The 27,373-nt window shown below is 33.9% G+C and overlaps 1 protein-coding gene across 2 annotated transcripts in view; it reads left to right on the top strand.

Moving 5' to 3' along the window:
• Nucleotides 1–26,908, top strand: part of lmf1 (lipase maturation factor 1) — a 31,893-nt gene extending 4,985 nt beyond the window's left edge. For both annotated transcript variants that reach the window (XM_058794380.1, XM_058794381.1), the window contains 8 exons: nt 2,467–2,615; nt 10,420–10,485; nt 19,643–19,810; nt 19,986–20,166; nt 21,681–21,834; nt 21,950–22,133; nt 24,916–25,028; nt 26,306–26,908. In XM_058794380.1, the coding sequence (XP_058650363.1) occupies nt 2,467–2,615; nt 10,420–10,485; nt 19,643–19,810; nt 19,986–20,166; nt 21,681–21,834; nt 21,950–22,133; nt 24,916–25,028; nt 26,306–26,480 (1,190 nt within the window). In that variant the 3' untranslated portion in view covers nt 26,481–26,908. The remainder of the gene's footprint in view (nt 1–2,466; nt 2,616–10,419; nt 10,486–19,642; nt 19,811–19,985; nt 20,167–21,680; nt 21,835–21,949; nt 22,134–24,915; nt 25,029–26,305) is intronic.
• The last annotated feature ends 465 nt before the right edge of the window (nt 26,909–27,373 follow it).

Genomic DNA, 27,373 nt, shown 5'->3' on the forward strand with positions numbered 1-27,373 from the left:
TCACGGCAGAAACAAGCTTCCGTAGGATCCCAATTCAGATTCAGGATTTGCAGTTTTCAAAGATTCAATGAAATGTTCATGTTATATTTCGGTTGCATTTGTGGATTAATACAAAAGTAACAGGTTCTCTAAAATAGGCACATGATAACATAAAATCAATATATTGATCACAGACTCCTGAATCTTGTTTAAATCGTAATCTTATCGTGGCGTGGTTTGAGGTATTGGCAAATATCGAATAAGACAATCAATGTCAAATCATCTGATGTACACCTCTAAGTCATTTAATATACAATTTAATTTTTTTATGAACAGTACTTTGAGTGTGAGTGTTAAATTGGTAATTTGTTTTAATTTTATTTGGATAGGATTGCCATGCAGAAACTTCTGTTGAGTCCAGTTAGCAGTAAACTAAATTAAGTGCAAAGGGAACATGGCGGCGTCTCAAATATGCAGAATCTTCTGTTCTCTTCCCAAGACTCAAATGCAATCAGCGGTGCTGCAGATGTAATGAATTATTCAGTCCCAAACCAAATAATTGTGTCTAGAAATCTGATTAGGGGGTGTAAAAATAGCAACGAGATACTGGAGCGATTCTCTCGCCCATCTCCTGTGTGTATGATACTTTGGAGAGATAAATGTGAGCACCTCCAACCTCTGTCACGCTCCAGTCACTCATTTCTGCCCACTTTCCAGTGTGTGCCGCACACAAACCACCTACAGGCTTTACACGAGTAAACACAGTGCTGTGACGCTTGAAAGGCCATTTCTTTCCCAGAGAGACTTGAGGGTGAAATCACAGCGTTTGTGCCATAAATTCTGCATAGAAGCTGGTTGTAAGTGGTTATTGCTAAACATTTTGATTGCATCTCAGTGATTCAGTGCGCTTGAGGTCAGATGAAATCTGCTAGCATGTAAACACTTGATTCTCTGTAAAGCGAAGCGATGCGGTGATTCTTGATTCTCTCTGTACATTAATACCAGTTTTCTGCGGCTCTCAGGATTTTGCATGGATTGACTCACTGAGGAGGAGTTTAGATGGCAGTCATTTAGAGATTCGAAGCACATTCTGTTTGCTTTAAAACAGCCCGATGGCAGGAAAAACGCATGAAATGCAAAAGAGAATATTTGATTATTCGATGCCTGGAGCACCTGTTTTTAAAGGCAAAAACAATAACTGTAAAGTTTTAATAATCAAGTCCACATCACAATATTGTTGGTCACTGTTAGAATGTTTTTTTTTTGACAGCGATGAACGATTAAAACATTGAAAATATTAAACATTGAAACAAATTAAAACAGAAAATATTAAAATAATATTTTCTGTTTTAATTTTAGCTAAAGTTTTAGTAATTTAGTTGTTTTTGTAATTTTTACTAGTTTTGTTAATATTTTGAATTAGATATTATTTGAATATTTTCTGTTTTCATTTGAATTTTAGCTAAAGTTTTAGTAATTTAGTTGTTTTGTAATTTTTACTAGTTTTGTTAATATTTTGTATTAGATATTATTTTAATATTTTCTGTTTTCATTTGAATTTTAGCTAAAGTTTTAGTAATTTAGTTGTTTTGTAATTTTTACTAGTTTTGTTAATATTTTGTATTAGATATTATTTTAATATTTTCTGTTTTCATTTGAATTTTAGCTAAAGTTTTAGTAATTTAGTTGTTTTTGTAATTTTTACTAGTTTTGTTAATATTTTGTATTAGATATTATTTTAATATTTTCTGTTTTCATTCTAATTTTAGCTAAAGTTTTAGTAATTTTTAAAGTTGTGTTTGTTATTTTTAATTAGTTTTTTTAAATATTTTGAATAAAAAAAAATGTTTTCATTTTAATTTTAGTTAAAGTTTTAGTAATTTTGTTGTGTGTGTGTTTTAATGCGTCTATAGTTTTTACTAAGTATTAGTTATTTTACTTAAAATAAACAAACATGCAAAATGTTTATTTTTTTTCTATGTTTTATTTCAGTTAATGTTTATTTTACTTCAAATAATGAAAATGTTTTTTGTTGTTCTACCTTTAGTTTTAGTCAACAGTCATTGTTGCATGTTTTCTTTTTGTAAAGAAAAACAGATGAACAAAAATATTTTCTAAAGATATAAAATGGAATATTTTTTGGGACCCAGTAAAATGGCAAAATCAAAAGCAACCAAATGCATCCCATTACTGATATACATCTGCTGACGTTTAGGGATTGATGATAAAACATTCTGAACCCTCTCAAACTTATGTCTCTGACTAACGTATCTCATAAACGGAGACTGAAATCCTAGAATATTGCAGATTTATTAGAATCAAACAGGGGGAATTAAGATACGACAGCATGTGGAATCATTCAGATTTCATAAGCAGCTCTTTTGTACTGTTTCGGTTCTCATGCTGGTTTTGTTTTTCTGCAATAACATTAATTTTCCACTCATGGAGATGTGTTTCGTCACAGTTTGTGTGTTTGTGTGAGTGCAGGTTGGGAAAGCCAGCTTCTGGAAACCGGTTTCTTGGGGATCTTCCTGTGTCCGCTGTGGAGTCTGTGTCCGCTGCCGCGCCGCTGCCCGCCGTCGCTCGTCTCCATCTGGACCTTCCGCTGGCTCATAGTTCGCATCATGCTGGGTGCGGTCAGTACGCTTACATGCACATTCATGCCTTTCCCTGCCCGCCTCCAGTCATATATGTCACAGGACGAAGGAAAAGTACATGTGCGCTGCTAATGCGCACATTAAACGCCGTCAGACGACTTCTGTCTGGATTTTTTATGGCTTGTGTGACTGGCCCATAACTATTGTCTGCCAAAGTACGGAGGTTGCCATGTAGATGAAAATGTTTTTCCAATTAGCGCCGTAAATGAGGAGGAATGGGGAAGGCGAGCTGCACGTTCGGTTAAAGGGGGCCAAGAATATAATTGCCTTTAAGTGCTTACAACTGTAAAAACCCTGCAGCCGTTTCCCCTCAGACACACGAGGAATAAAAACGCCTCGCGGACTGAGAAACGAACAAGCTGCTTTTAATAGCAGGGTAATGATTATCACTCATTCGAGGTGTCTCCTCAGATTTTTCTGCGTTTATTGAGCGTTGATGGAAATAAAGGAGTATGATTTGGGTCCTATGAGATTTCGGTTTGGTTTGCAATGAAGTCATTAAAACTGATTGGGGTTGTCGATGTTGTTCGGCAATTAGCAAGACTGATGAATGTAACGTGGATTTAAGCTATTTATGCAGGCTTTAACAGTTTTAGTTTTTTTTTGTGGAAGCTTGTTTCCACCGTGGGATAAAAGAGATTATTTAGAACTTTTTATCTCACAATTCTGACTTTTCTCACAATTCATAATTTTTTGTCAGAATGGCAACTTATAAATTCAGTTCTGAGAAGAAACGGCATAATTCTGAGATAAAAGTTGTATTTTTTTTTTTATTCCATGGCAGAATCAAGAACTCGGAATTGTGAGAAAAAGCAATTCTGAGTTTATTTCTCACAATTTTGAATTTGAATTTTCTTGCAATTGAGTTTATATTTTGCAGTTGTGGCTTTTTAAAGAGTTCTGAGTTTATATCTTACAATTCTGGCCTTTTTTAAATTTTTTATTTCTTACAAGAATAAGTTTATTTCTCACAATTATCTCTTTTTCTTTATTTCTTGAAATTCAGAGTTTTTTCTCTGGATTGTGATTTTTATATTTCACAATTTTAAGTTTATATCTTGCATTTTGCAAGAAAAAAAAAATTCACATTTCAGTTAAACCTTTAATAATTTTTTTAATTTAAATTTTTCTTTATTCAATTTTTTTTTTATCTTTATCATTTAAAAAAAAAAAAGTCTTCGTAGTTCTTATTCATTTCTGTTAATTAATTTATTTAGTTTCAGTTTTTTGTACTTTGAGTTAAAGTGAAACTGAGAAAAAGCAACTAGCTGAAATCAAATAAATAATTTAAAATAATTTTTGTAGGTAATGTTTATTATATTTCAGGTAATCCCAATGTTTTTCTAATGGTTTTAGTTACCTATAATAACCCTGTCTTGTAGTTGCTGGATCCTCTTTCTTAACTTCCACACATTTGTGGAGGTCTGTTGCACAAGCGCAGGCCTTAATTTGCCAAGTGCTTGTTTCTTGCTGTTTTAACAGTGCAATTAAATCAAAACTGTTGTGGCAAAACATTCATTAGCACCAGCGCTTCGCAGTAATTTGCTGTGCTCGCCAAATGACCAGAGCGCTGTTTAGCATTTCACAAGATGTTCTCTCTTCCGAGAAGCAGTGAAGAAAACTCCAGCTGTTTGTGAATGTAGTGGACTCAAGGTCTGAGCTGGAATCAGTGGCCAAGCTGTCGTTCACCATCGTTTCTTTTCTTCTTTTTTTCCGCTTCTCAGCAAGGGAGGTTTTTCAGCACACATCAAAGCGCCTCTCCAAACCCCTCAGACTCCAGGCTTGGGTTTCCGACTGGATTCGCGGTTCACATGATTCCCTGGGCTCCACACATTTATTATCTGTCGGAGGGTTATTTCTGAAGTCGGGCGAGATTTGCTTGGCGTTTTTTCGGGAATCTTTCACTTAGTGACTGAAGTTCACACATTCCATCAGGAGTCAGAGCGCTCGTGTTGGAAATGTTCTCAAGCGTCCCGTCCATCTGTTCATATTCATTAGTTGTCCGCCTTGAAGACTTGTTTGGAGTTTGCAGCCGTTGCTTAAAAAGTCACTAAATAAATAAGATTAATACAGAGTAGATCGAGAAAAATAGTCCGGATAATCTCGAGCAGATCAGGATCTGATGCCTCTCAGAGTTGCCTTTAGATTGAATTAAATCTTCTTAAATTAATTTAATTAAATCTTATTTAATTTAATAATTTAATTACATTTTTGGAATGCTGTATCAGGCTGTTTAATGTAAGACAGTGTGTGCATTATGCAGTTATTTTAAGAGTGGGTGAACTTTTATAGAAATTTCATTAAGAACATTTCTGGAGTTGCTTAAGTTTATCTCGCTCAACCTCATATTGTTATATCCATAATTAGACAAATTATTTGTGTTTTTACATGGTCTTAAAGGTACAGTTCATCAAAAAATGAATATTGTCATTTACTCGTCCTCATATGTCATTGCAAACCTGTTTAATTTTAACAACGCAAAAGAAGATTTTTTTTTTGCATACAGTTGTGTACAAACGGTTTTGGGGACCATTGACTGTCATTGTACAGACCAAAAAAAAAAAAACGTTATTTTATTTCGTTTTTATTAATAATTTGAATCAGTTTTTACTTTAATGTTTTATATTTAGTTAAAAGTTTATTAATTTTGTAGTGTTTTTTTCATTTCTGGTAGTTTTCTTTTTTATATATACAAACTATATATATATTTTGTATACATTTTTATTTAAATGAAAATCAAAATGTTGGTTTTGTGAGTATTTATTTTATAATATAATTTATTTCAATTTTTATTTTTACATTTTTGTTTCAGTTTTAGTTAACAATAAATGATGACAGCACTTAAGTTTTGATGTTTTATTATTTTATTATTGGCATTAATGAATAAAATCTCACACTACAGATGTGAATATGGTTTCACATTTTAAGATTTTTATTGTTTAGTCTTTGTAGATCTCACTATTAAAACTGACTTTATCCAAGCCACTACATTTGTTAAAGTCCATTAAAGCAAGCATTCATAAACCAGTTTTCCCCACATTTACTCTTTAGTCACTTAATCAGGTCGCATTATTGTCTGGGCCGCTCAGTTAACATTTTGAATTGCTCTTAATTGTTAAATTAACCCCAAACTCTTAGTGCAAATAGATATTTTGTTGTGTTATTTATCTTTTTTTTTTGTGAATGAAAGACATATGTTGCAACTTATAGTTATTTATTGTGACTTATGATACCGCAGAATTCAAATACGCTTTGGGATTTCAAATGTGTTGTTTATTTCCATGCATTTTCCATGTTTTTCTGGTCTGTAGAGGTCTTGACTAAGTAACTACTTAACTAAGTCTGCAGTTGTCCAGATCTAGATGTGAATAAGTTTTAAATGCAGTTGGTTATTATTTTTCATGCACGGATTACTTAAAACAGTGCACTGCGTTTAGTTTATGTGCAGGTTCAGAAAGAGACATTCTGCTTTGCTTTAGTCTACCTGAGTGCCTCCTGTTTTCATGCACATTTCTCCTGTTTCAGACGCTCTGTGTGTGTGTGTGTGTTTGACATTTCCTCTTTCGGATGGTTGGCAGGAGTTTTTGGCGTTCCTTACGGCTGTGTCAAGAACGGGCAGCAGAAACTCTCCTTGGCCTTTTTGTCTCCTGTCAGCTAAACTTTTATAGAAGTGAATTGCAGCGAATAGAAGTTAATGAGGTTTTAATTCAGCTGCAAGCAAGCGCCCATCTGATAGTGTGGAAGTAACGTCTGGTCAAACGCTTGTCACATGCACCTGTGTGCTTTTACAGTAATACAGCGTACTTGCATGCTCTTGTGCATGACTGACACTAAATACCTGAAATTAAATTTAGATTATTTGGTCAAAATTGAAATGAGGAGAAATTGCCCTTGTGTTACCTGCTGTGTGATCATTTCTGTACCGCTGTAGAGTTAGATGCTGTTGTTTTATATTAGGATTTGAAGAACTGACTGCTGTACACAATGTATTATTGAATAGATTTGCTACAGGAAACATTTTGTGTGTTATTTTAATTGTTTTTTTTTGCTTGAATATTTTTTTTAGCAGCGATGCTTTGAAGAGGATGAATTTGGAGACAAAATGTCTTTTTAATGTTGACCTGAATCAATTTTCTTATTCATCTTATGTTATTTTAAATGTAATTTTGCATAGTTGCAGTTAATACATTTCAATATTTAGTTATGTATTTGAATACAACATAACATTTTGAATGTCTATTTAATGTAAAAAATATTTAGGCCTAAATTTAAGATTTATGTGTTTGAATTGAATAAAACATTTTCCGTCCATTTGGATTAGACAGTTTAAACAAAAACTAATAAACTTACTGTGATGCCTTTTTGTCAAAGGCATCACAGTACATAATGTACATAAATGAAACGGGTCAAATTTATGCACATAAACAAATCATGGCTTAGTTTATTATTTGCAATATTATAACTATTTGCATCTGCTTTATTTAAATATTCATCATTTGAATTGCTTACAGTATGCAGTTCAAATACATGCATATTAGTTGAGAAGCACTGAGCTAAAGTGAATGCTGATGTTAAGTGTAAATGCCTGAAAATGTAGTTTTTAACAGTAAATGTAGCCTCAGTAATACAGTCATATGAATGATTTGAGTCAACCGGCAGAAACAGCAGTTTAAAAGCCAAAGTGACGCTTATAGATGGGAATAAACACCTGATTCCCTTATGATTTGGATCTATTTACCGTGATTTTAATCGAGTTTATCTGTAATTTAGACAAATAAGTAAATGGCATGTAAGATGTGAATAGCGGTCATTAAAGCAGTGTGACGGCGGAGCTCCAGTTGGACGTCGGACGCTCTTAATGCTGGCTTTATTTATTGGCCAGCTGATAGGTGGGTTGAGGGTGGGAGTCAGTCATTTTCACATTAGTGCAATCACATTTTAGGGAACGAATACTCATTCCAAGGTTCCTTATTACATTATCCGTAATGTCATAAATGCAAGAATGCACTTGATAAGCAGCGAAAGTTACTGATGCAGTCGTTTCTCCTCTTGGGATGTGAGCTCTCGTTTCTGAGAATGATCTGACTGTTTCTGTGCTAGATGTTATGCTGAACTTCAGTCTATTGTGACTTCATATGTAGCTGGCTTTCCCGGTTGATTTAGTGCGGAGCGATCCAGATCACCTCAGGTTCAGAAAAACAGCTGTCAGGAGTTAAAATGTTTAAAATCTGCCACCGGTAATGCATCTGATGGGGAGAGGAAGCTCTTCTCTGTTTGCCTCTGCATATATGATGTAGCTCTTAAAGGGACAGTCTGTTAAAGCTGCTGCACACAATCTATTCCATGCTTTCTGTCTCTGATTGATAGTTCAGAGTTTTTTTTTTGGCAATTATCTGCACCTCAGTATTGTAGTACATTACGCAATAATAACATATTGAGTGTAAATTATAGTTTTAATTCAAATTATTAACTGGATGCCACCTTTTTGGGACAATAAAGCCCTCCCTACACCTACCCTAATCCTACCCAATACTCTTATTTTCAACTTTTTGATTATTTCCTTCATTTTTACTTTCTGATGCAATGTGAGATTTGAAAAGAGAGAAAAAAAGTTCGACAAAAGGCGGGCTCGAACTCGGGTCGATCGCGTCAAAAAGCATGTGTCTTACCATCTACGCAACTGAAACTGATGTTAATTTAGCGTCTTTTTTTAGTGTTGACTAACTCAGTCACACATTAGTGGGCGGAGGCTAATGTAAATAGCCTTTTGCCAACAAGACGGCTATTTGCACTACACTCCGATGTTTATTTCTTCATCTCTCAATCAGCATTGCATTGCATTGTATGTTTTGATTATTTAAATATGATCTTAGTAAGACACATTATTGGAAATATACTGTAGAGTGACGATATTTATATAATTTTATATCAGTATCTGCTATACTATTATAAATATCTGATAAATATCAGCATTTGCAGCAAATTGCATGTTTTTGCTCAGTTCGAATCTCTGAATAAAATTGAGCTGTTTTTCATCCATATTCTCGCTATGTCAGACTATATGTATCAAATATAATACTCAGCAAAACTTTTTTAAAATGTTGTTATTGTAGCTCTAGAAGATATAATGTTCAAATGATTGTTTATGGTCTATCAAAGGAGCAAGTAACTGTCAATTTTCACTTTTCTAATGTAAAAGGGTTGTTTCAAATTCATTCTTTGTATGTACACAAAAATATAGCATAGTTCATTACACTTAGATGCTTTTTAAAAACTGAAATGTTACAGTCAGTGTTGGGTAAGTTACTTTCAAAAAGTAATTAATTACAGTTACTAATTACATCATCAGTATTGTATTTAAATTACTTTACTGATTACTCTGTCTGAAAAGTAACTTAGTTACTCAATAAGTAACTTAATTATTCAAATCGCTAATTAGGCTACATCTTAAAATCCCTATAAACCTTAATAGAAATTAAACTGTTTATTCTTTCAATTTGAGTCAAACATAGAATAGTTTAGCCTTTTAGATTTAACACAACTTTAATACTTAAACATTTTTATAAAAAATGTTAACCTTCTTTGGTTAACAAATATAAATACTCTGCAAAATATCTGAATAACAAAAAAGCTTAAAAGTTAAACAATACATTTCAGTTTGGTAAGATGTTCATGAAAAGCCCAACTAGTAAAATCCATACAGGTTTATGTAAAAATAACACGTTAACTAATGTAGGTAAGAATAAATTACAGAAATGATATTCTTTTTTTTCATTAAGTTAATTTAGAAAAACGTTTGGAGTATTTTTGTTCGTTAAATATAGGTTGTAAATAATGTATAACGATCAAGCGGCCAGCAGCATACAGTGAGCTGATCATAGACTATGTTTGATCAATTTAGCCTTCTCAAATCATCACGACTTGCCTAAAATAAAATCTATAGATATACTAAAACAGTTCAAGTATATAATCATGTTTAAACGTTAAACCTGCGCTATAATAATAATGTGTGCTAGCCATATCCAAGTTTGTGCATTTTTTCAGTGGAAACAACTTAAAATAGCCTACGCCGTAATTTTTTAAAAAATTTTTTTATGATAAAGGTAAGAGTAATACATCATTCGGAACTGTAAAGGGTCTACTTTTATTTGTGTGCACTCACAATATCAACAAAAGGTTGTGCTTTTATTAAACAAAGAAAACAAACATGATGCGCTTTCTGCCGTCTGGTCTTGAACAGGAGCGCTTCACAAAAACGAACAGAAGCTGAGCGAATACATGCCTCACAGACATGATAAATATATCTATAGAAAGCTTTAAATTATCACGTAACGAAAAAAAAATCGAAAATCTTAATCAATAAAGATGCATTTCTCTCTAAAGGCGCGTCTAATGAGGAGACGGCGAGTCAGGATCAGCAACTTCATCCTTGCGACACGGACTCAGAAAACGTAGTTTATTAAATAATTCAAATATGTCCTTACTATTTCCCGCGGACACATTCATGGTCATGTTTGCTGGGGCTTTGCGGCAAGCTTCAGCCTAATTAAGTATAATTACAGTTACTTTATAAGTAACTGTAATTAAATTACCTAAAAATGAACAGTAATCCCTTACTTTACTTTTTCAGTGGATAAGTAATTTAATTACAGTAATGCGTTACTTAGTAACGCATTACACCCAACACTGGTTACAGTGTATAAATGTCATTGATTGCTGTGTCTTTGAAATATTGTTACGGATTGCATCGTCCTTATTTCTATCTTTCTCTCCATCTGACCAGGGTTTGATCAAGATCAGAGGTGACCGCTGTTGGAGGGAGCTCACCTGCATGGACTACCATTACGAGGTGTGAGTCTGGCCTTCCTTTCCTTTCTGTTTTGTGAAGGTTTAGTTGATTCATATGGTGTCAAAGCTTCTTCCATAACAGACATTTAGTTTAAGCTCTTTATAAACCCCCAGTACATGAACTACATGTGTTGTGAGGTGTATGTATGAATGCAGCAACATAAAGTTTGGCTTATGTAACTCTTCCAGCCTTGTGGTCTTATTTTGGCCACCGAGCAACAGAAAAAGACTCTTTCATGTCAAAATGTACTGAAATGGTATCACTGGTGCGGTTATTTGGTTTTAGAGCTTACAAAAGAAGGTAAACGGAGATCTTGTGTGTGTAGTCAAGGGATTTCCAATGATTGTAGCGTAAACAAAACCCTGGAAGGTCCAACGCTTGGTGAGTCACGGAGAGTAAGATTTTGTGGAAGAAGAAAAGCACTATTAATAAGATGTCACATGATATCTGGGCTGAATGAAGCATGAGGGAAATTCAGGAGGAAAAGCTGATGGATTCTGCACCTGCAGCTCGGGAGAAGATTTGCTTTCCAGCAAGACGATGCTCCCAAACATGAAGCCAAAACGGCACAGGAATGACTTCAAAACAACAATGTCATTGTCCTGGAGCAGCAACGTCAGAGTCCAGACCTCAATCCAGCTGAGGATTTGTGGGCGGACGTGGAGAAAAGCTTTTCGCTCACGACCAGCATGTAACCTGACTGAAGTAGTGAAGAATGAGGAGAAGAAATTGCAGTATTAGATCAATTTTATTATAGTTAACTATTAAAAAACTTTTATGGTAACTGACGTGAAATGAAAACGGTAATACTTTTCAATAGAGTTCCATTGGTGAATAATAGTTAGCATATATATATATATATATATATATATATATATATATATATATATATATATATATATATATATAATAATAAAGCATTTATTAATCTTAGTTCATTTTCATTTCAAAATTTACCAATACATTATTATTTTTTTTATAGACTGGTGCTAATATGAGCTAACAGTGAACATTTATTAAAATTAACTTTTATTATGTTTTTATTAACCGTTAACAAATTTCATGTTAGTTAATGCATTAACTGATGTTAACTAATTTGACCTTATTTTAAAGTGTTACAATAAAATAAAATAAAAAATCTTATTTTTCAACATTTCTCATTTTCATTTAGTTCAACTTGATGTACTAAAATAACTAAAAATGAAATAAAAAATTAATAAACATACAAATGACAAAAATTTCTCAAACTTTAATTAAAATGGAAATGAAATGGAAAATATAAAGATAAGAATTAATTAAAAATATGAATAAAAACTAACAATGTACTAAACCAAAAAAAATAAAAATATATATTAGTATTTTAGTCTTGTTTTCCAGTACAAATATCTGAACAACCTTGAATCAAAACACATTTACTTGAGAAGTTAAACGATTTAAGATATTAGGTTTTGTTTTCTGAAAAATATATCAAAATGTAATGGATTTTTCTGTCCCCATTGGCAGAAATTTTTTTTCTTGTTTTTAAGCAAAAACCCAATTAATTTTGATATATTTTTCAAAAAAAAAAAAAAAAAAGACTTAACACCTTTTAAGTAATGTAATACCTAATTAATTAAATCATTTTGCTTTAGATATTTGTACTGGAAAACAAATACAAAAAAATTTCAAAAACCAAAAGGTTAAAGCAAAAAACACAACATTGATATCATAAATAACATTACCATGGGTAAATTGTGTTAAGGACGTTCAGTATAATTAGGATCTCGGCTGACCGCAATTGTGCATGTTTCTTGGAGGACGTTGCATAAGACTGAGTTGAGCGTCTCCTTTTTGTACAGCGCTTGCATGAAGATAACAGCATGAGATGTGGCTCAGTCTGAATGAGTGTGGCTGTAGGTGGTGGTCTTATAAAAGCAGTGAATTGTTCCGGATGGACAATAAGAACGTGTCTAATCAGTACAATAAAACCTTTATTTCAGCATAATTAGGGAAATCCTGTACAGCAAGCACTATATGCTCATATGTGAATTGGGTGTGTGTGAGACATTCCCGGTCAGCGGAGGTTAATGGTGGTCAGAGAGCGTGTGTCCACCTCACATGGGCTCAAGGATAATTAAGGGTTTATTCCTGAGGGGTTTTTCCCTACTGTTGTTTTTAATGCTCAGCTGAATTTTGCTTTTATCAATGGCTTGCCGTCCATAAGTGGATTAAACTAAGCACTTAATGGAGGAAGTTTTCCTGGTTTTACCTTCCAGTGCCACGCTGCAATCAGCAGACCGATTCTACCAATCCTTTAAATGAATAATGAAATAATGACCCTCATGTAAATCCAAACCTTTGACTTTTTGTCAAACAGAAGAGAAGTCAGTGGTGCCCAATATTATTGTTTCAGATTATAGACAAAAAATATTAATCAAAACATGTTTTTTTTGTCTTTTGATTACATTAACGATTGCAAAAACATGATTTTTTAAAATAAAATGTTTTGTTTACATATGAAAATGCACTAGAAAACAAGACAATATACTCATTGTGTGCTCCCTAGACAGTTGCATTTAGAGAACATATTGATGCGAATGAGGTACTAATTAAATATGCACAAATAATATACTAAATACTGTCTAATTAAATATGCACAAATATGCATAATTTTTCAGAACATGAATCTGAACATTGGAAAAAAGCCAAGTTCAACATTCTTGTAGTGCTTGTTTCATTGCACTTCATCTATTTGCGATTGTAGATTTCAATAGCAATCCATATCTTAAAGGCCAAAATGAATTTGTTTCTCCGCTACAGCGTCACTTACATACACCAAATTTGACAGTTTTATTCCTGTCTATATTCTTAAGATTTTTATAGAAGGGATTTTGGATTTCTCTTTTTGTCACTCCATAAATGAGAAAATAGCCAGAAAAATGTTTTGACCATGTTTTTAGGAATGAAATGTTGTATAAAACCAGGTGAATGTTATATGAACAAACCCCTCTGTAAAAACAGCACATAAGTGCTGCTGAAGTGGAGAAACAAACTCATTTTTGAGAAAATGGCAATAAAGTAAAGTGCAATAAAATAAACACTTAAAAGGCTATTTTGGATGTTTTCCTTCCACTAGTCTGAAAACAACACTTTATGAAAGCCAAAATCACAAAATTAATGAATGCATGGAAAAAAAACAACAACAAAAATGCTTTTGCCTGTAGTGTCTTGCCTTGGAAGGTCTTAATTCGCTCTTGCACAAATGTCCTAAATTGGAGCAGAAAGTCTTCAATTCATAAAGTTGTGGCATTTAATGTTGCATCCACGGAAAAAACCAAAACAAAACAAAAATCTTCCACAGTTTTAATCTAAACATCCTTAAATCAAGGTTTACTTAAGATGCAAAATGACACAAGATATTAAGTCTTGTTTTCTGATAAATTAAACAAAGTGAAGTGAGTTTATGCTTGTGAAAGAAGAATATCTGTCAGTGTTATGTGAAAACATGTTTTCCCTTTGAATTAATTTTGGTTTTCTGACCCCGTTGGCAGATATTTGTTCTTATTTTAAACTTAAATTCATTTTGATTTGAACAATTTGTACTTCTGCTGTCATTTAACTTACATTTATGCTGATTTAAGAATCTTTTGACAAAAATACTCATTGTGTGCATTTTGGGGTGAACTGTCCCTTTAAATGCCTTGCTCAAGGCGGGATTTGAACCTGCAACCTTTTTTTGGTTACCAGCCCAGATCTGTAACCACTAACTAAACCACCCACGTCACTATCTTTAGATGTGGCTTTAACTTGCACTTGAGCAGCTCTACAATAGACAGGATTAAGAAGAGACACGTTTTCTTAGTCTAGTTTTGAAGAATTCGCTTTTTGTTTTCCCCCGTGAAGCTTCGTTAGCGTCTTGAGTTTGATTACGCTGAGGGCAAAGGCAGAGGTTTTGGAAGAGCATTTGGTGCTCTATTTACTATCCCCTCACCATGGAAAAATGAAAACAGAACGTGTATCATTTCCAGATTGAAGTGGAGTCATTGCAACGGTTTGAAAATGACTTTCTCGCTTGGTCCCTTTTTCCCAAAACACACCAAAAAACACTGTAAGGCAGCAGAACACAACCGTGAATCAGTGGAAGCCAAACCGCGTGTGTGTGTATGTGTGTGTGTAGATTTCTTCTTGTGTGTGTTTTGAAGCTCAGTAGAAACAATAAAACTCCTATCAGTCTGAATCATGTGACGTATATTATTCCATTACTGGACATCTATTATCAAGACTTGCCAATTTCCTGATTGACTGGAAAAAATTATGATTTGAATGTCACTAGCACTTATGCACTTACTGATAATATCTATCTGTCTGTCTGTCTATCTATCTATCTATCTATCTATCTATCTATCTAGCTGTCTATTTCTGTTTGTCTATCTGTACACACACATTTTATATATATATATTTTTTAAATCAAACAATAGTTTACTGAACAAATTGCTTTTTCTTTAAATAAATTAAATTACAGTTAGGGATAAAAATCTACCTCAGCTTCTGCTCTAGCCCTTTTACATTACTATAATGTTACAATTAACAACAGAGCCCAAACTTAAATTCAATTACTATTTATTTTTAACTATAATAATCAACACTCAAATTATATTTGTATGCAAACATGTAAATTGCACATAATGCAGTTTTTAAATGAACTTATCAATTAAACAAATTCAATTTGTTGTTAAAATACAATTGTTTACACAGTGGCTGTCGTAACTTGTTTCATAAAAGATTTATTTAAACGTACATTAAATAATTAAGACATCATTAACAGGTAAAGTCAAATATAATGAAGTATATAGTCTAATCAAAATGCTCTTCTCTAGATTTAATTTCTCTAGCAAATAACAAGCTGTGGACACTGCCTGAGATAAATGAAATGCTATTTGACATTTTGTTTACAAGCTGTTTTATTGGCGTCTTTCCGCAGTTGAAACACTGATTGAGCGATTATGTGAGGAGTGAGATGTTCATTCATGTTTATTTCATGTTATAATTAGTAGTAAAGAGGAAGGGATGATCGCGCTCTGCGCTGCCGTTAGAACTGAGGCGTTTATACAGCGATCTGTCGCACCACATCAAAAAGAGCATCATATGAATTTCCTGCAAAAAATGGAACGATTTATTCGGTACACATGCGTACCGAACCGAAAGACCTGTAGCGAAAATTTCCGGTATGAATACGTGTACTGTTACATATGTGTATGTATTAGTATAAATAAGTGTTAATAATGTTTATACAAAAAGTAACGTAAATGTATAATTGGACACTTTTGTGTTTCTTACATTGTTTTTGTGTGGCCCATGGCGCTGGTTTGTGGTGGTGTTTCGGCTTAAAAATAACGAGTCTTAAAATGCTAATGTATCAAACACGCACAGGAATTTAACGGTTGACTTGAGTTTACAGTGTATGGAACTAATTTGCGCTCCTGTTTTAGGGCTACAACCGAACAGTGTAATAAGCCTGAGGATTTATGTCCATATGAAACCAGGCTGCTCCCTAATTACAACACAACTGCTTATTCAATCATAACTGTTCACATTAACTGTAGTTGTGGCGATCAGCCAGCATGTGTGTGAATGCATGCACGAGAGTCTAGATAATGAATCTGTTTTGGTGGCATCCTCACAGCAGCTTTCAGACGTATGGATTGCGCATTGCTCTTTTCCTTTTCTTAGGTCTCTCTTCTTTAACCTTGGTTGCTCAACCAGACCTCCTCCCTGGCCTGTGTCCCATACCTCTTGTTTTTAATTTCTGAATGCTATATTGCAGCGACTGGGCAGAGCCCCCAATTTTTTCCATTTCACTTCTGTTTTTCAGTTTGGCAAGCTCACAGGAAGTGATGACGAATTATATTGTATTAATCCCATAAGGGAGTCCCCAGTTCATTATTATTATTATTTTTTTTGCTACGCTGAGCTCGAGTTTTTTTTATTCTCATAGGAGCTTTAACAGGTATAAGACCTCGCATAGTTATGTTTTATTAGCTCAAATCCTTGTTTATGCACGATCCAGCAGATATCTTGGAAGTGGAATAGTAATGTAATATGTTTAATATAATATGTTTAAATGAATTGCCATTTAGAAGTCAGTGTTTTCAAAGCAAATCATAGTAGACCAGTCACAATGGCTGTGTTTCCAGGAAGCGTTTTGCAAGTGCTTTGCCCTTTAGCACAGTGCTGTAGCTAGAATATGATCTCAGGGAGTCTCCACCGCTGCCTCACTCACACTGCTGCTACGTTTCGATTAAACCTTCATTCTTTTGTTTCATCAGCATTCATGCATTTGGCAGATGCTTTTATCCAAAGGGGGTTACATTGCATTGAAGCCATACATTAGATCAGTTAATGTATTCCCTGGGAATCAAACCCATGACATTGGTGTTTTTTCTTCTTTCCAGAAAACAAGACTTCTTATTATCTTTTTCTTATCAATTGTTTTTTTTAATCATTTTTTATTTCAGTTTTAGTTAGTACTGTACATCAAGTTAAACTAAGTGAAAATAAGAAATTTTGCCTTGGCAACTAGCGCAAGTTTAAATAATAATAATAATATTTTAATATGTAACATGTAAAATATTTTTTCATATTTCTTTAAAAAGAAAACAATTCTGCCCATGGGGTCAGAAAAATAAACTTGTTTTTCCTTTGAATTAATAAATTTTTCTTACCCTACTTGCAGAAATGTTCTCTTTTAAAAATAAACACCCCTATTTATTTATTTGTTTGTTTGTTATCAAAAACTTTTTTTATTTTATGTCATTTTGCATCTCCAGTAAATATCTTAAATCAAGATATATAGATATTTTTACTGGAAAACCAAACAAAAATACTAATACTTGTAATTTAACTTATAATAATAATAATAATAATAATAATAATAATAGCAGCTTTAAACCAGTGTTATTTTAGTATCATTGGTATACTACAGTTTATTATTTTGTATTTGTTTTATTGTATTTTACATTTTCATTTTAAAGTTTTAGTGTTTTTTTTATTTTTTCTGGTAATTTTTGTCCTTTTTATGTCTATATATCATATTTATTTGTTTATTTTTATTTTTGTTTGAATTATTTTAGTGCATCATTAAACTAAATGAAAATGAGAAATATATATATATATATATATATATATATATATATACACATACATACATACATACATACACACACACTATATGTATACTATATATACAGTATATATATATATATATATATATATATATATATATATATATATATATATATATATATATATATATATATATATATATATATATATATATACACCTCCAAATAATAGAGGCAACTGGCTCGGTCTTTATGCTAAAGTTATGGTTAGTTTTTTCTCCTCATACACGCGGATTGGATGAACCAACCTGAAATATGCCCATTTTTGCAAAATTGAAGTACTAATACTGGTCGACTGTTACATAACTAGTCCTATATCCGGGTCCGAATCCCTTCGAGTGGTGGATAACTTCCTCCACAACCCCATGACTTCAGCAGTCAGAGGCCGCCACAGGCGCCAGTGCACACACTACGGCCATTCACGCTGCCCAAACATGCCGCACGGCATGCTGGGAAAGGCTAGCGGCGGGTGAGAGGGCCACTGTCTTCATGTTTATTCACTGAAGGCAGCAGTCATGGCTTTAGTTTGGTTATTTAAGGTAGTTTTCCTCCGAGGCATGGCTTGTGATGGAGGAAAAGGTGAGTGTGTTGCGGACGCGTCGCTCTGAAAGATGTTACAGACGCCTCTGTTTGCTTTGTGGCAACATGAACACTCCAGCTCTTCACATTTATCTTAATTATCACCTTGCCAACAGCAAATAGAGAGAAATTCCGTGATATTAATGGTGTAAATAAAATAAACAGACTATTTTGGGCTTTCATTAACATTTTTGCCAGAGCTGTTAGTCATAGATATGGGATATTTATTTAGCTTATGCAGATTGGTATCGTTCAGTTTAATGTGGTTAAACACACCTGTCTTGACCTCAGTGCGCGCGTGCGCACACACACACACATGCGTGTGTCTGGTTATTAAGTTCTGCCACCTGGATGCGGTGAGTTGATGATTAGTGTCATATGTCTTCCGTCAGACGCGAGCTCCATTTACTTAACTACGCCTCATTTGCTGCCACAACTGAGCTCAAAATTGGCTCCAAACCCGTTAAAATCAGCCGAGGGTTTGAGCTGAAAGCTCATGGGCTTTTTTAAGCAACACTCAAAAAGCTTTAAAATCAAGTAAGGGTTTGAGCAAAAGAGCTCTGGGACTTTTTAAGCAGCATTCAGAAGTTACGATTTTACTGTGTCAGATGCTATAAATGTGCTGTGCACTCTCGTCCAAATGTCTGTCTGTCTGTTTGTCTCAATTATTTTCATGGAGTCAGAGGTTTTGTGAATGAATTATGATCAATTATATATTAAATATATATTATTAATATATATATATATATATATATATATATATATATATATATATATAATACTATATTAATAATATAAATATAACGAATAGTTGTAATTGTGTAAGTATTTCTGTTATTATATGTGACCCTGGACCACAAAAGCAGTCTTAAGTCGCTGGGGTATATTTGTAGCAATAGCCAAAAATACATTGTATGGGTCAAAATTATCAATTTTTCTTTTATGCCAAAAATCATTAGGATATTAAGTAAAGATTATGTTCCATGAAGATATTTTGTAAATTTCTTACCGTAAATGTATAAAAACTTCATTTTTGATTAGTAATGCGCATTGCTAAGAACTTAATTTGGACAACTTTAAAGGTGATTTTCTCAATATTTAGATTTTTTTGCACCCTCAGATTCCAGATTTTCAAATAGTTGCATCTCAGCCAAATATTGTCCGATCCTAACAAACCATACATCAATGGAAAGATTATTTATTCAGCTTTCAGATGATGTATAAATGCCAATTTCGAAAAATTGACACTTGAGACTGGTTTTGTGGTCCAGGGTCACATATATGATGATATAATATTATATGTTCCCAGTGGAGACAGATATTGTCTGCTGGAGTATGTAGGGAGCAGTGAACACTCTGTAGTGAAGCATCTATATACTGTGTATGAAACCCTCATCATCTGTGTTGTTTCTGTCAGACCCAGCCGGTGCCGAACCCCATGTCCTACTACATGCATCGCTCGCCGTGGTGGTTTCATCGATTCGAGACTCTCGGCAATCACTTCATCGAGCTCGTGGTGCCCTTCTTCACCTTCATGGGCCGGCGGATGTGCATGCTGAACGGAGTCCTGCAGATCCTCTTCCAGGCGCGTTTCAGAACTGACTGTTCCCACTTACAGTCACAAGTGTGAAAGCTGCCATGTCATATTTTCCAGATCATTTCAGAGCAGCTTCAATCACGGCTTTGTTGCCATCTAGTGGCATCAGTGGGTCGTTTGCTTAAAAGGAAAAGCTCATGTGTTTCTGTATGGTTTCTAACAGGTTGTTCTGATCATTAGTGGCAATCTGAGTTTTCTGAACTGGTTGACTATAGTTCCCAGTCTGGCATGTTTCGACGACGCTGCTTTGGCGTTTCTGTTCCGCCGCTCTGGACGAGCCAGACAGACTTTACTGCAGATTCAGACGGAGGAGGCTTCAGGACTCAAACCTCAGCCCTCCAAAGGTCTTGACATGCTTCACTTACACGCACCGTTATCGAATGATACGTTTGGCTTTGCAAAGTTTTAAATAATAATAAATCACAAGATATTGCTAACTAAAACGACAAACATTATTGCAAATAAAGCTGAAATAAAATATAAATATTAGATGGAAAAACTTTAAATTAGAAATGTGGCCTTCACAGTAAAAATAATTTGTGAAGTTGTAAATAAAACAATTATTAGAGTGCATTTTACAAGAAAATACTTTGTATTTCAGTCTTTTTCAGTGTGATACTTGCTGATTTGTTGTAATTATTTGTGAAATTTGCTTGCAATTTCTGATTTGAGATTTAAGGTTTACAACCTTTTTTTTCTATTGTTGACAAATACGTGAAATAAGATTGAAGCACTGAAATTGCTTTTTAAAGCTAAAACTTAAAAAATGTACATAGCAAAATTCAAGTAAAATGTAAATGAAAACAAGAATAAAACTAATTTAAAATATTTATAGAACTGTAATCGTGCATAAATAATATTAAAATATTTATGTTTTGATGTTAGCTTGTTGCTATTATCAGATTAAAAATAGCAATGCATTGCACAATGTGTTAAGTAAAATATATTTAATACGTATACGTAGTACAAAAGTTTGTGGTCAGAGAGATTTTTAATGTTTTTGAAAGAAGACTCTTCTGCTTATCAAGGCTGCATTTATTTGATTAAAAATACAGTAAAAACACAGAAATATTATTACAGTGTAAAATAGCTGTTTTCTATGTGAATATATGTTAAAATGTTATTTATTGCTGTGATCAAAGCTGAATTTTCAGCAACATTGCTCCAGTCTTCGTTGTCACACGATCCTTCAGAAATCAATCCAATATGTGACCCTGGAGCACAAAAGCAGTCATGAAGCAGCACAGGTATATTTGTAGCAAAAGCCAAAAACACATTGTATGGGTCAAAATTATCAATTTTTCTTTTATGCCAAAAATCATTAGGATATTAAGTAAAAATCATGTTCCATGTAGATATTTTGTAAATTTCCTACCATAAATATATCAAAACTTAATTTTTGATTAGTAATGCGCATTGCTAAGAACTTCGTTTGGACAACTTTAAAGATGATTTTCTCAATATTTAGATTTTTCTGCACCCTCAGATTCCATTTGTATCTCGGCCAAATATTGCCATATCCTAACAAATCATACATCAATGGAAAACTTATTTATTCAGTTTCAGATTATGTATAAATTGACCCTTATGACTGGTTTTGTGGTCCTGGCTCACAAATGCCAATTTGCTGCTCAAGAAACATTTGTGATTATTATCAATGCTGAAAACAGTTCATATTCTTGTGGAAACATATTAGAAAGTTCAAAAGAACAGCGTTTATTAGAAATAGAAGTCACTTTTGATCAATTTAACTCTTCCTTGATGATTAAAAGTCTCATCGTTTGTATATGTTTCTAATCTGGGCTCAGATCGAATCCGTCCCCTGTCACTGTTTTCTTCTGATTGTGTCTCTGGTCAGGTATGTTGATCAGACGTGTGCTGAATGTGTCTCTGGGGATTCTGATAGCGTATCTGAGCGTCCCGGTCGTGATGAACCTGCTGAGCTCCAGACAGATGATGAACACCTCGTTTGATCCCCTGCGGATCGTCAACACGTACGGAGCCTTTGGCAGGTAGCGCATCCATCTCTGTCTGAAAGTGGCATTTATAAACATCTGCTCTATATAAAGCTCATCAGTAACCAGCAGATGGCAGAGTCTAACCAGCTCACGTGTGTCTCTGGCGCAGTGTCACAAAGGAGCGGACGGAAGTGGTGTTTCAGGGCACGCTGAGCGTCAATCACACCGGAGAGGAGGTGATATGGGAGGAGTATGAGTTCGTGTGTAAACCTGGAGCTCTGGACCGAAGGCCGTGCCTCATCTCGCCGTATCACTACAGGCTGGACTGGCTCATGTGGTTCGCTGCCTTTCAGGTTAAACAGAGAGAGGAGACGCTCTGTATTTACCAGAAAACGATACATCAGAAAGTCGCATCAGTGTAGCTATAAGTCACCAGTAAATTAAACAAAATGAAACATTATAAACCTTTATTTTTGTTTATGTCACTCCACAACAAATCATTAAGAATAGAACAGGAGTAAAAAATGTAAAGCGTACCGGAATTCGTTATAAACAACATTTATCATAAACGACATCCTAAACATATTTATTTAAAGTGAAACACAAACTATCAGTGTGTGCAAAATGCTCTATATAGATAAACTCACAAGTGTGCTATGTGTAGAGTTAATTGCATGATATAAGTCAGTTTGGAATGGAAGTAACAGCACGTTTCAGATGATGATGGAAAAAAAAAGAGGTAGTATTCTGGAAAATACGGTAATTATAACACCACTGCTAGTCTGGGTTTATTAGCTTTCTGCCTTTTACCTTGAGGCTTTTAGCCTTTCTGTTTTTGTGGGACTTGTGTTAAAGTGCCCCTATTATGGGTAATGAAAGGTTCATATTTTGGTCAACGGGTTGACTTGCATGCAAGGTCAAAAAACACTTTCATTGTCTTATAATATGCATTTATTTTTATCTTGCTTGCTCAACGACTCCTGAACGAGGATTCATTTTTCCAAACCCCTCCTTTGCGTGACGCTAATCTGCGGTGATTGTTCTCATTTTCATCTGATCTCGCCTGTAACGCCTGATAAAGCAGTGTTTGTGAGCGCAGTGCTGCTTTGTGTACAGCGTTACCGGGGAAACTGCTATTTTTTAACGCTCCAAAAGCAGCACCTAGTGACAAAGAATGAATTTGCATTTTCATTCAGACCAATGTGAAAAGACCAACAAGTGGGCTGCAATATGTTAATGTTTCATGTTCATGATGTCAACATGAAACGGCTTGGGATTTGTTTTAAAACCGACTCATTTCCATGATTCAGAGTTGACTCTTTCTTCGGAGAGACAATAACTTCATACACGGTGCATGAAAGCTCATTTTTAAAAATCCATAATAGGGGCACTTTAAAGGAATAGTTCGCCTGAAAATGAATATGAAAATGTGTTCACCCTCAGGCCATCCAAGTAAATGAGTTTGTTTCTTCATCAAAACAGATTTAGAGAATTTAGCATTGCATCACTTGCTCACAATTGGATCCTATGGGTGCCGTCAGAATGAGAGTCCAAACAGCTGATAAAAACATCACAATAATCCACACCACTCCAGTCCATCAGTTAACATCTGGAGAAGACAAAAGCTGAAACAAATCCATCATTAATTTGTTTTTAACTAAAAGAGTCCATAATCCATAATAACGCTTCCTCCAGTGAAAAAGTGGTCTTGTCTGAATCAGGAGAGAAATCTGCACAGATCAAGCAGTGTTTACAAGCCAAAACAGCTCTAAACAAATATGTCGCTGGATTTTGACGTGAGAGACAACAGGAGATGGACTTTTTCACTGGAGGAAGCGTTATTATGGATTATGGACTCGAATTTGTTTCTTACAAACACACAGATTTTGTCTTCTCAAGATGTTAACTGATGGACTGGAGTGGTGTGGATTATTGTGATGTTTTTAACAGCTGTTTGAACTCTCATTCTGACGGCACCCATTCACTGCAGAGCATCCATTGGTGGGACACTGATGGAATGATACATTTCTCCAAATCTGATGAAGAAACAAGCTCATCTGGGATGGCCTGAGGGTGAGCACATTTTCAGCAAATGTTCATTTCCGGGTGAACTATTGCTTTATAACTGCGATAAGCAATTAAGCAATTTTACCATGCATGAAATGTCACTTTTATCTGGCAGATAGCATGGAAATTAGTGTCCGGGATGTCAGATGTGTCTGTAAACAGGCAGAAAGTGGGCAAGGTTAAAGGGTTTCAGAGGCTTAGTTCAGTGGACGTTGGGTTAATTATCCATTTATCCAAAAATACATAAAAAATGCAATACTACATGCATTTATTTGAAAACACCTCTTCAGTTATGAGGATATTTTAGTTTCTCCATTAAAATTCATTTTGATATTTTTACGTATAGAGACCACAAAGTAAACAATGTCGGGTGATGCAACTGTGCTAATATCATAATGAAGTAAAAACAGTTTTATAAGGATTTTTTTAAGTTAGTGCAGGTTGTGTGTCATGTGGTGCCAAAAACGTAATGATATTTAGAATTAATAATTAACGATATATTTAAATATGTACTTTTTAAACTTATTTTAAATATCATTTCACATATTTAAGGTGTATTTTTTAATTCTTTTCAATTCTAATGAATGCACATGACGCATGAGTTGAATTGTGGCGTGTTTGTCTTTGTATTTGCTCTGTCTGTTTAAATCAGGAAGATATGAAATCCCTGCTGTCACTTTGTCTTAATGAATTCTTCACCAGGAGATGAATTTCACCCCAGTACAAAAAGCCCAGTCAATAGAAAATGTTGAGATTATTTATAATCCTTCTGTAACGCGCGCACACCGATAATAATTCAGCTGCACAGACAAATGAGATCATCAATCTTCTGAAGAGCTTTTGTGAAGCACCAACAGGATTCTCTCAGTGTCCCAGATGTGAAGTTTTACTCCTCAGGACTTGAGAGTTGTATAACTGTGATCTTTAAGCGAGCGAGTCTGTATTTCTGACCTCTGAACAGCTGCATTGCTCTGAAAGCTGTGAGAGAGATGTGCTGAATCTGGTCAGTGTTTCAGTGGCTCCGGTGCTGTAATACAGGACTCATTTCTCTGTCTTTGTCTCTTTCAGACGTATGAGCAGAGCGAGTGGGTTATTCACATAGCCGGAAGACTGCTGGCTAATGACTCGACAATTCTTTCCCTAATAGGACACAACCCATTCCAGAACAGAGAGAAACCGAGGTAATACTAAATAAGAAAAACATCAGATACAAAACTCAGGGCCTGTACTGTACAAAATACATTACATTTACATTACAACTGAAAATAATATAGGAAGCAATATTAGAGGTCTTAAACTGGGTCGGATAAGTATTTAAAATTATATTTATTATATTATTATTTTTAATAATAAGTATTATTATTATTAATAAATATAATATTAATAATAATGACAAATAATGCCGCTATTATTTAATATTTTCTGTTAATTTAGTTTTCTTTAAAAATATATTAAAGTATTCCCATTTCTAGCTATTTCAGTCAAATTTCAATTAACATTATATTATTTGTTGTTGTTATTATTGATAATAATAAGACGAATGAAAAATAACGCTATTGTTTAATATTTTCTTTTAAGTTTTTTCTTTAAAAATTAATTTAATTATTCCCATTTCTAGCTATTTTGTTTAAATTTCAATTAACAGTTTATTATTATTATTATTATTGTTATTATTTGTTGTTAGAATGAAAAATACCACTTATTTGTTTACTGTTTTACTATTTTCTTATTTGTATTCACTAAAAGTAAATCCTAATTTCCAACAGTTTTCAGTCAAAATTTCAATTAACAATATATAACAATAATGATAATAATAGTAATAATAATAATTATTATTATTATTGCATACTACTACTAATAAGAAGAATGACAAATAATACAGATATTATTTAATATTTGCTTTTATTTTTTATTCCCTAAAAATATTCAAATTTCTAGCTATTTTCACTTTGTAATTAACAGTTGTTTATTATTATTATTATTATTCCCCCAAAAATGAATTATTCCCATTTCCAGCTATTTTTGGTCAAATGTTCAATTAACAGTATTATGGCAAACTTGTCCATATAAACAGTGCTTAATGAAAGTGCAAAACACTTTGATGTGTTTTCAATGACCCTAAAATGATATGAACACATAAAGAGAGAGTTCACCCAAAAAAATGCAAATACCACTTGCTTTGATATTTTGTTGTATTGGCTATTTACAGTCGTGCATCTTATAATTGAAACTTAATTGTTCACTTTTTGGGGTCACTTTATATGCATGTCTATGTTGAAAATAAGTCTTTTCTCATCACAGTTGAGCTGCTCAGAATGCAGTGAGACGTGCAAAACTTCGCAAACATTACATCCAGATTCCTTGAATATGAAAATCCCTTTCTGCAGATTTACCTGACGTGTCCTCTGAAGTTAATGAGCTCAAACATGCATTATGAAATGTGCGTCTGTCGTTTCAGGTGGATACGAGGAGAGCATTTCCGCTATAAATTCACGCGGCCGGGCAGCAGCAGCGCGGCTCAGGGGAAATGGTGGGTCCGGAAGCGCATCGGCCCTTACTTCCCCGCTGTCAACCTGGACAGTCTGAGGAGCTACTTCCAGTCCAGGAACTGGCCTCTGCCCGGCTCTTATTAGGCCTCGGACACAGACAGCCAGTTCGTCTTTTTTGTATGTCACACACTGAAGTATATCCTATTTGAGCTTGACAAAACTGTGCCAAAGACGATCTGTTACATAAGAGATTTGTGAAGGCAACTCTTCTGTGTCTCCGAGGAGCAGAGCATGTGTTGAATCGAGGGCTGTTTTAAGCCTGCCAACAATAACAGCCCGTTTCTGCTATTAATATGATTTTGAGTACAATCAAGCGTTACAATCACAATGCAGTTGCTATTGAATATGAAAAAGGATAATACTTTTTTTTTTTTTTTTTAAATGCTTTTTTTTTAAATAACCTACTGTGAGATAAAGATGAATAGTTCACAGTTAATGAGTAATTGATTTTCAGAAATTATTTCTATCATTTTGTCAATTTCAGGTGGTTCATCTGATTAAAGCATTCATCGATGGCTGTTTTTTTTCCGTTTCTTTTTATTAAATGCTCTGTTTGAGTGTTCCAACCAATTCGCCGCATTAAAATAATATTAAATTATTACCCTAAAAGTTAATTACATTAATTCCATTTCCAGCTATTTCAGTAAAATTTTCAATTAACAGTATATTTTTATTATTATTAACAACAACAACAACAACAAATAATATTACTATTATTTAATATTTTCTTTCATTTTATTCCTTAAAAATAAGTGTATTTTTCCTATTTCCATATATACAGTGGGTACGGAAAGTATTCAGACCCCCTTAAATTTTTCACTCTTTGTTATATTGCAGCCATTTGCTAAAATCATTTAAGTTCATTTTTTTCCTCATTAAATGTACACACAGCACCCCATATTGACAGAAAAACACAGAATTGTTGACATTTTTGCAAAAAAGAAAAACTGAAATATCACATGGTCCTAAGTATTCAG

Source organism: Onychostoma macrolepis, chromosome 12, assembly GCF_012432095.1.
Source record: "Onychostoma macrolepis isolate SWU-2019 chromosome 12, ASM1243209v1, whole genome shotgun sequence".
In the NCBI taxonomy this organism is placed as follows: Eukaryota; Metazoa; Chordata; class Actinopteri; order Cypriniformes; family Cyprinidae; genus Onychostoma; species Onychostoma macrolepis.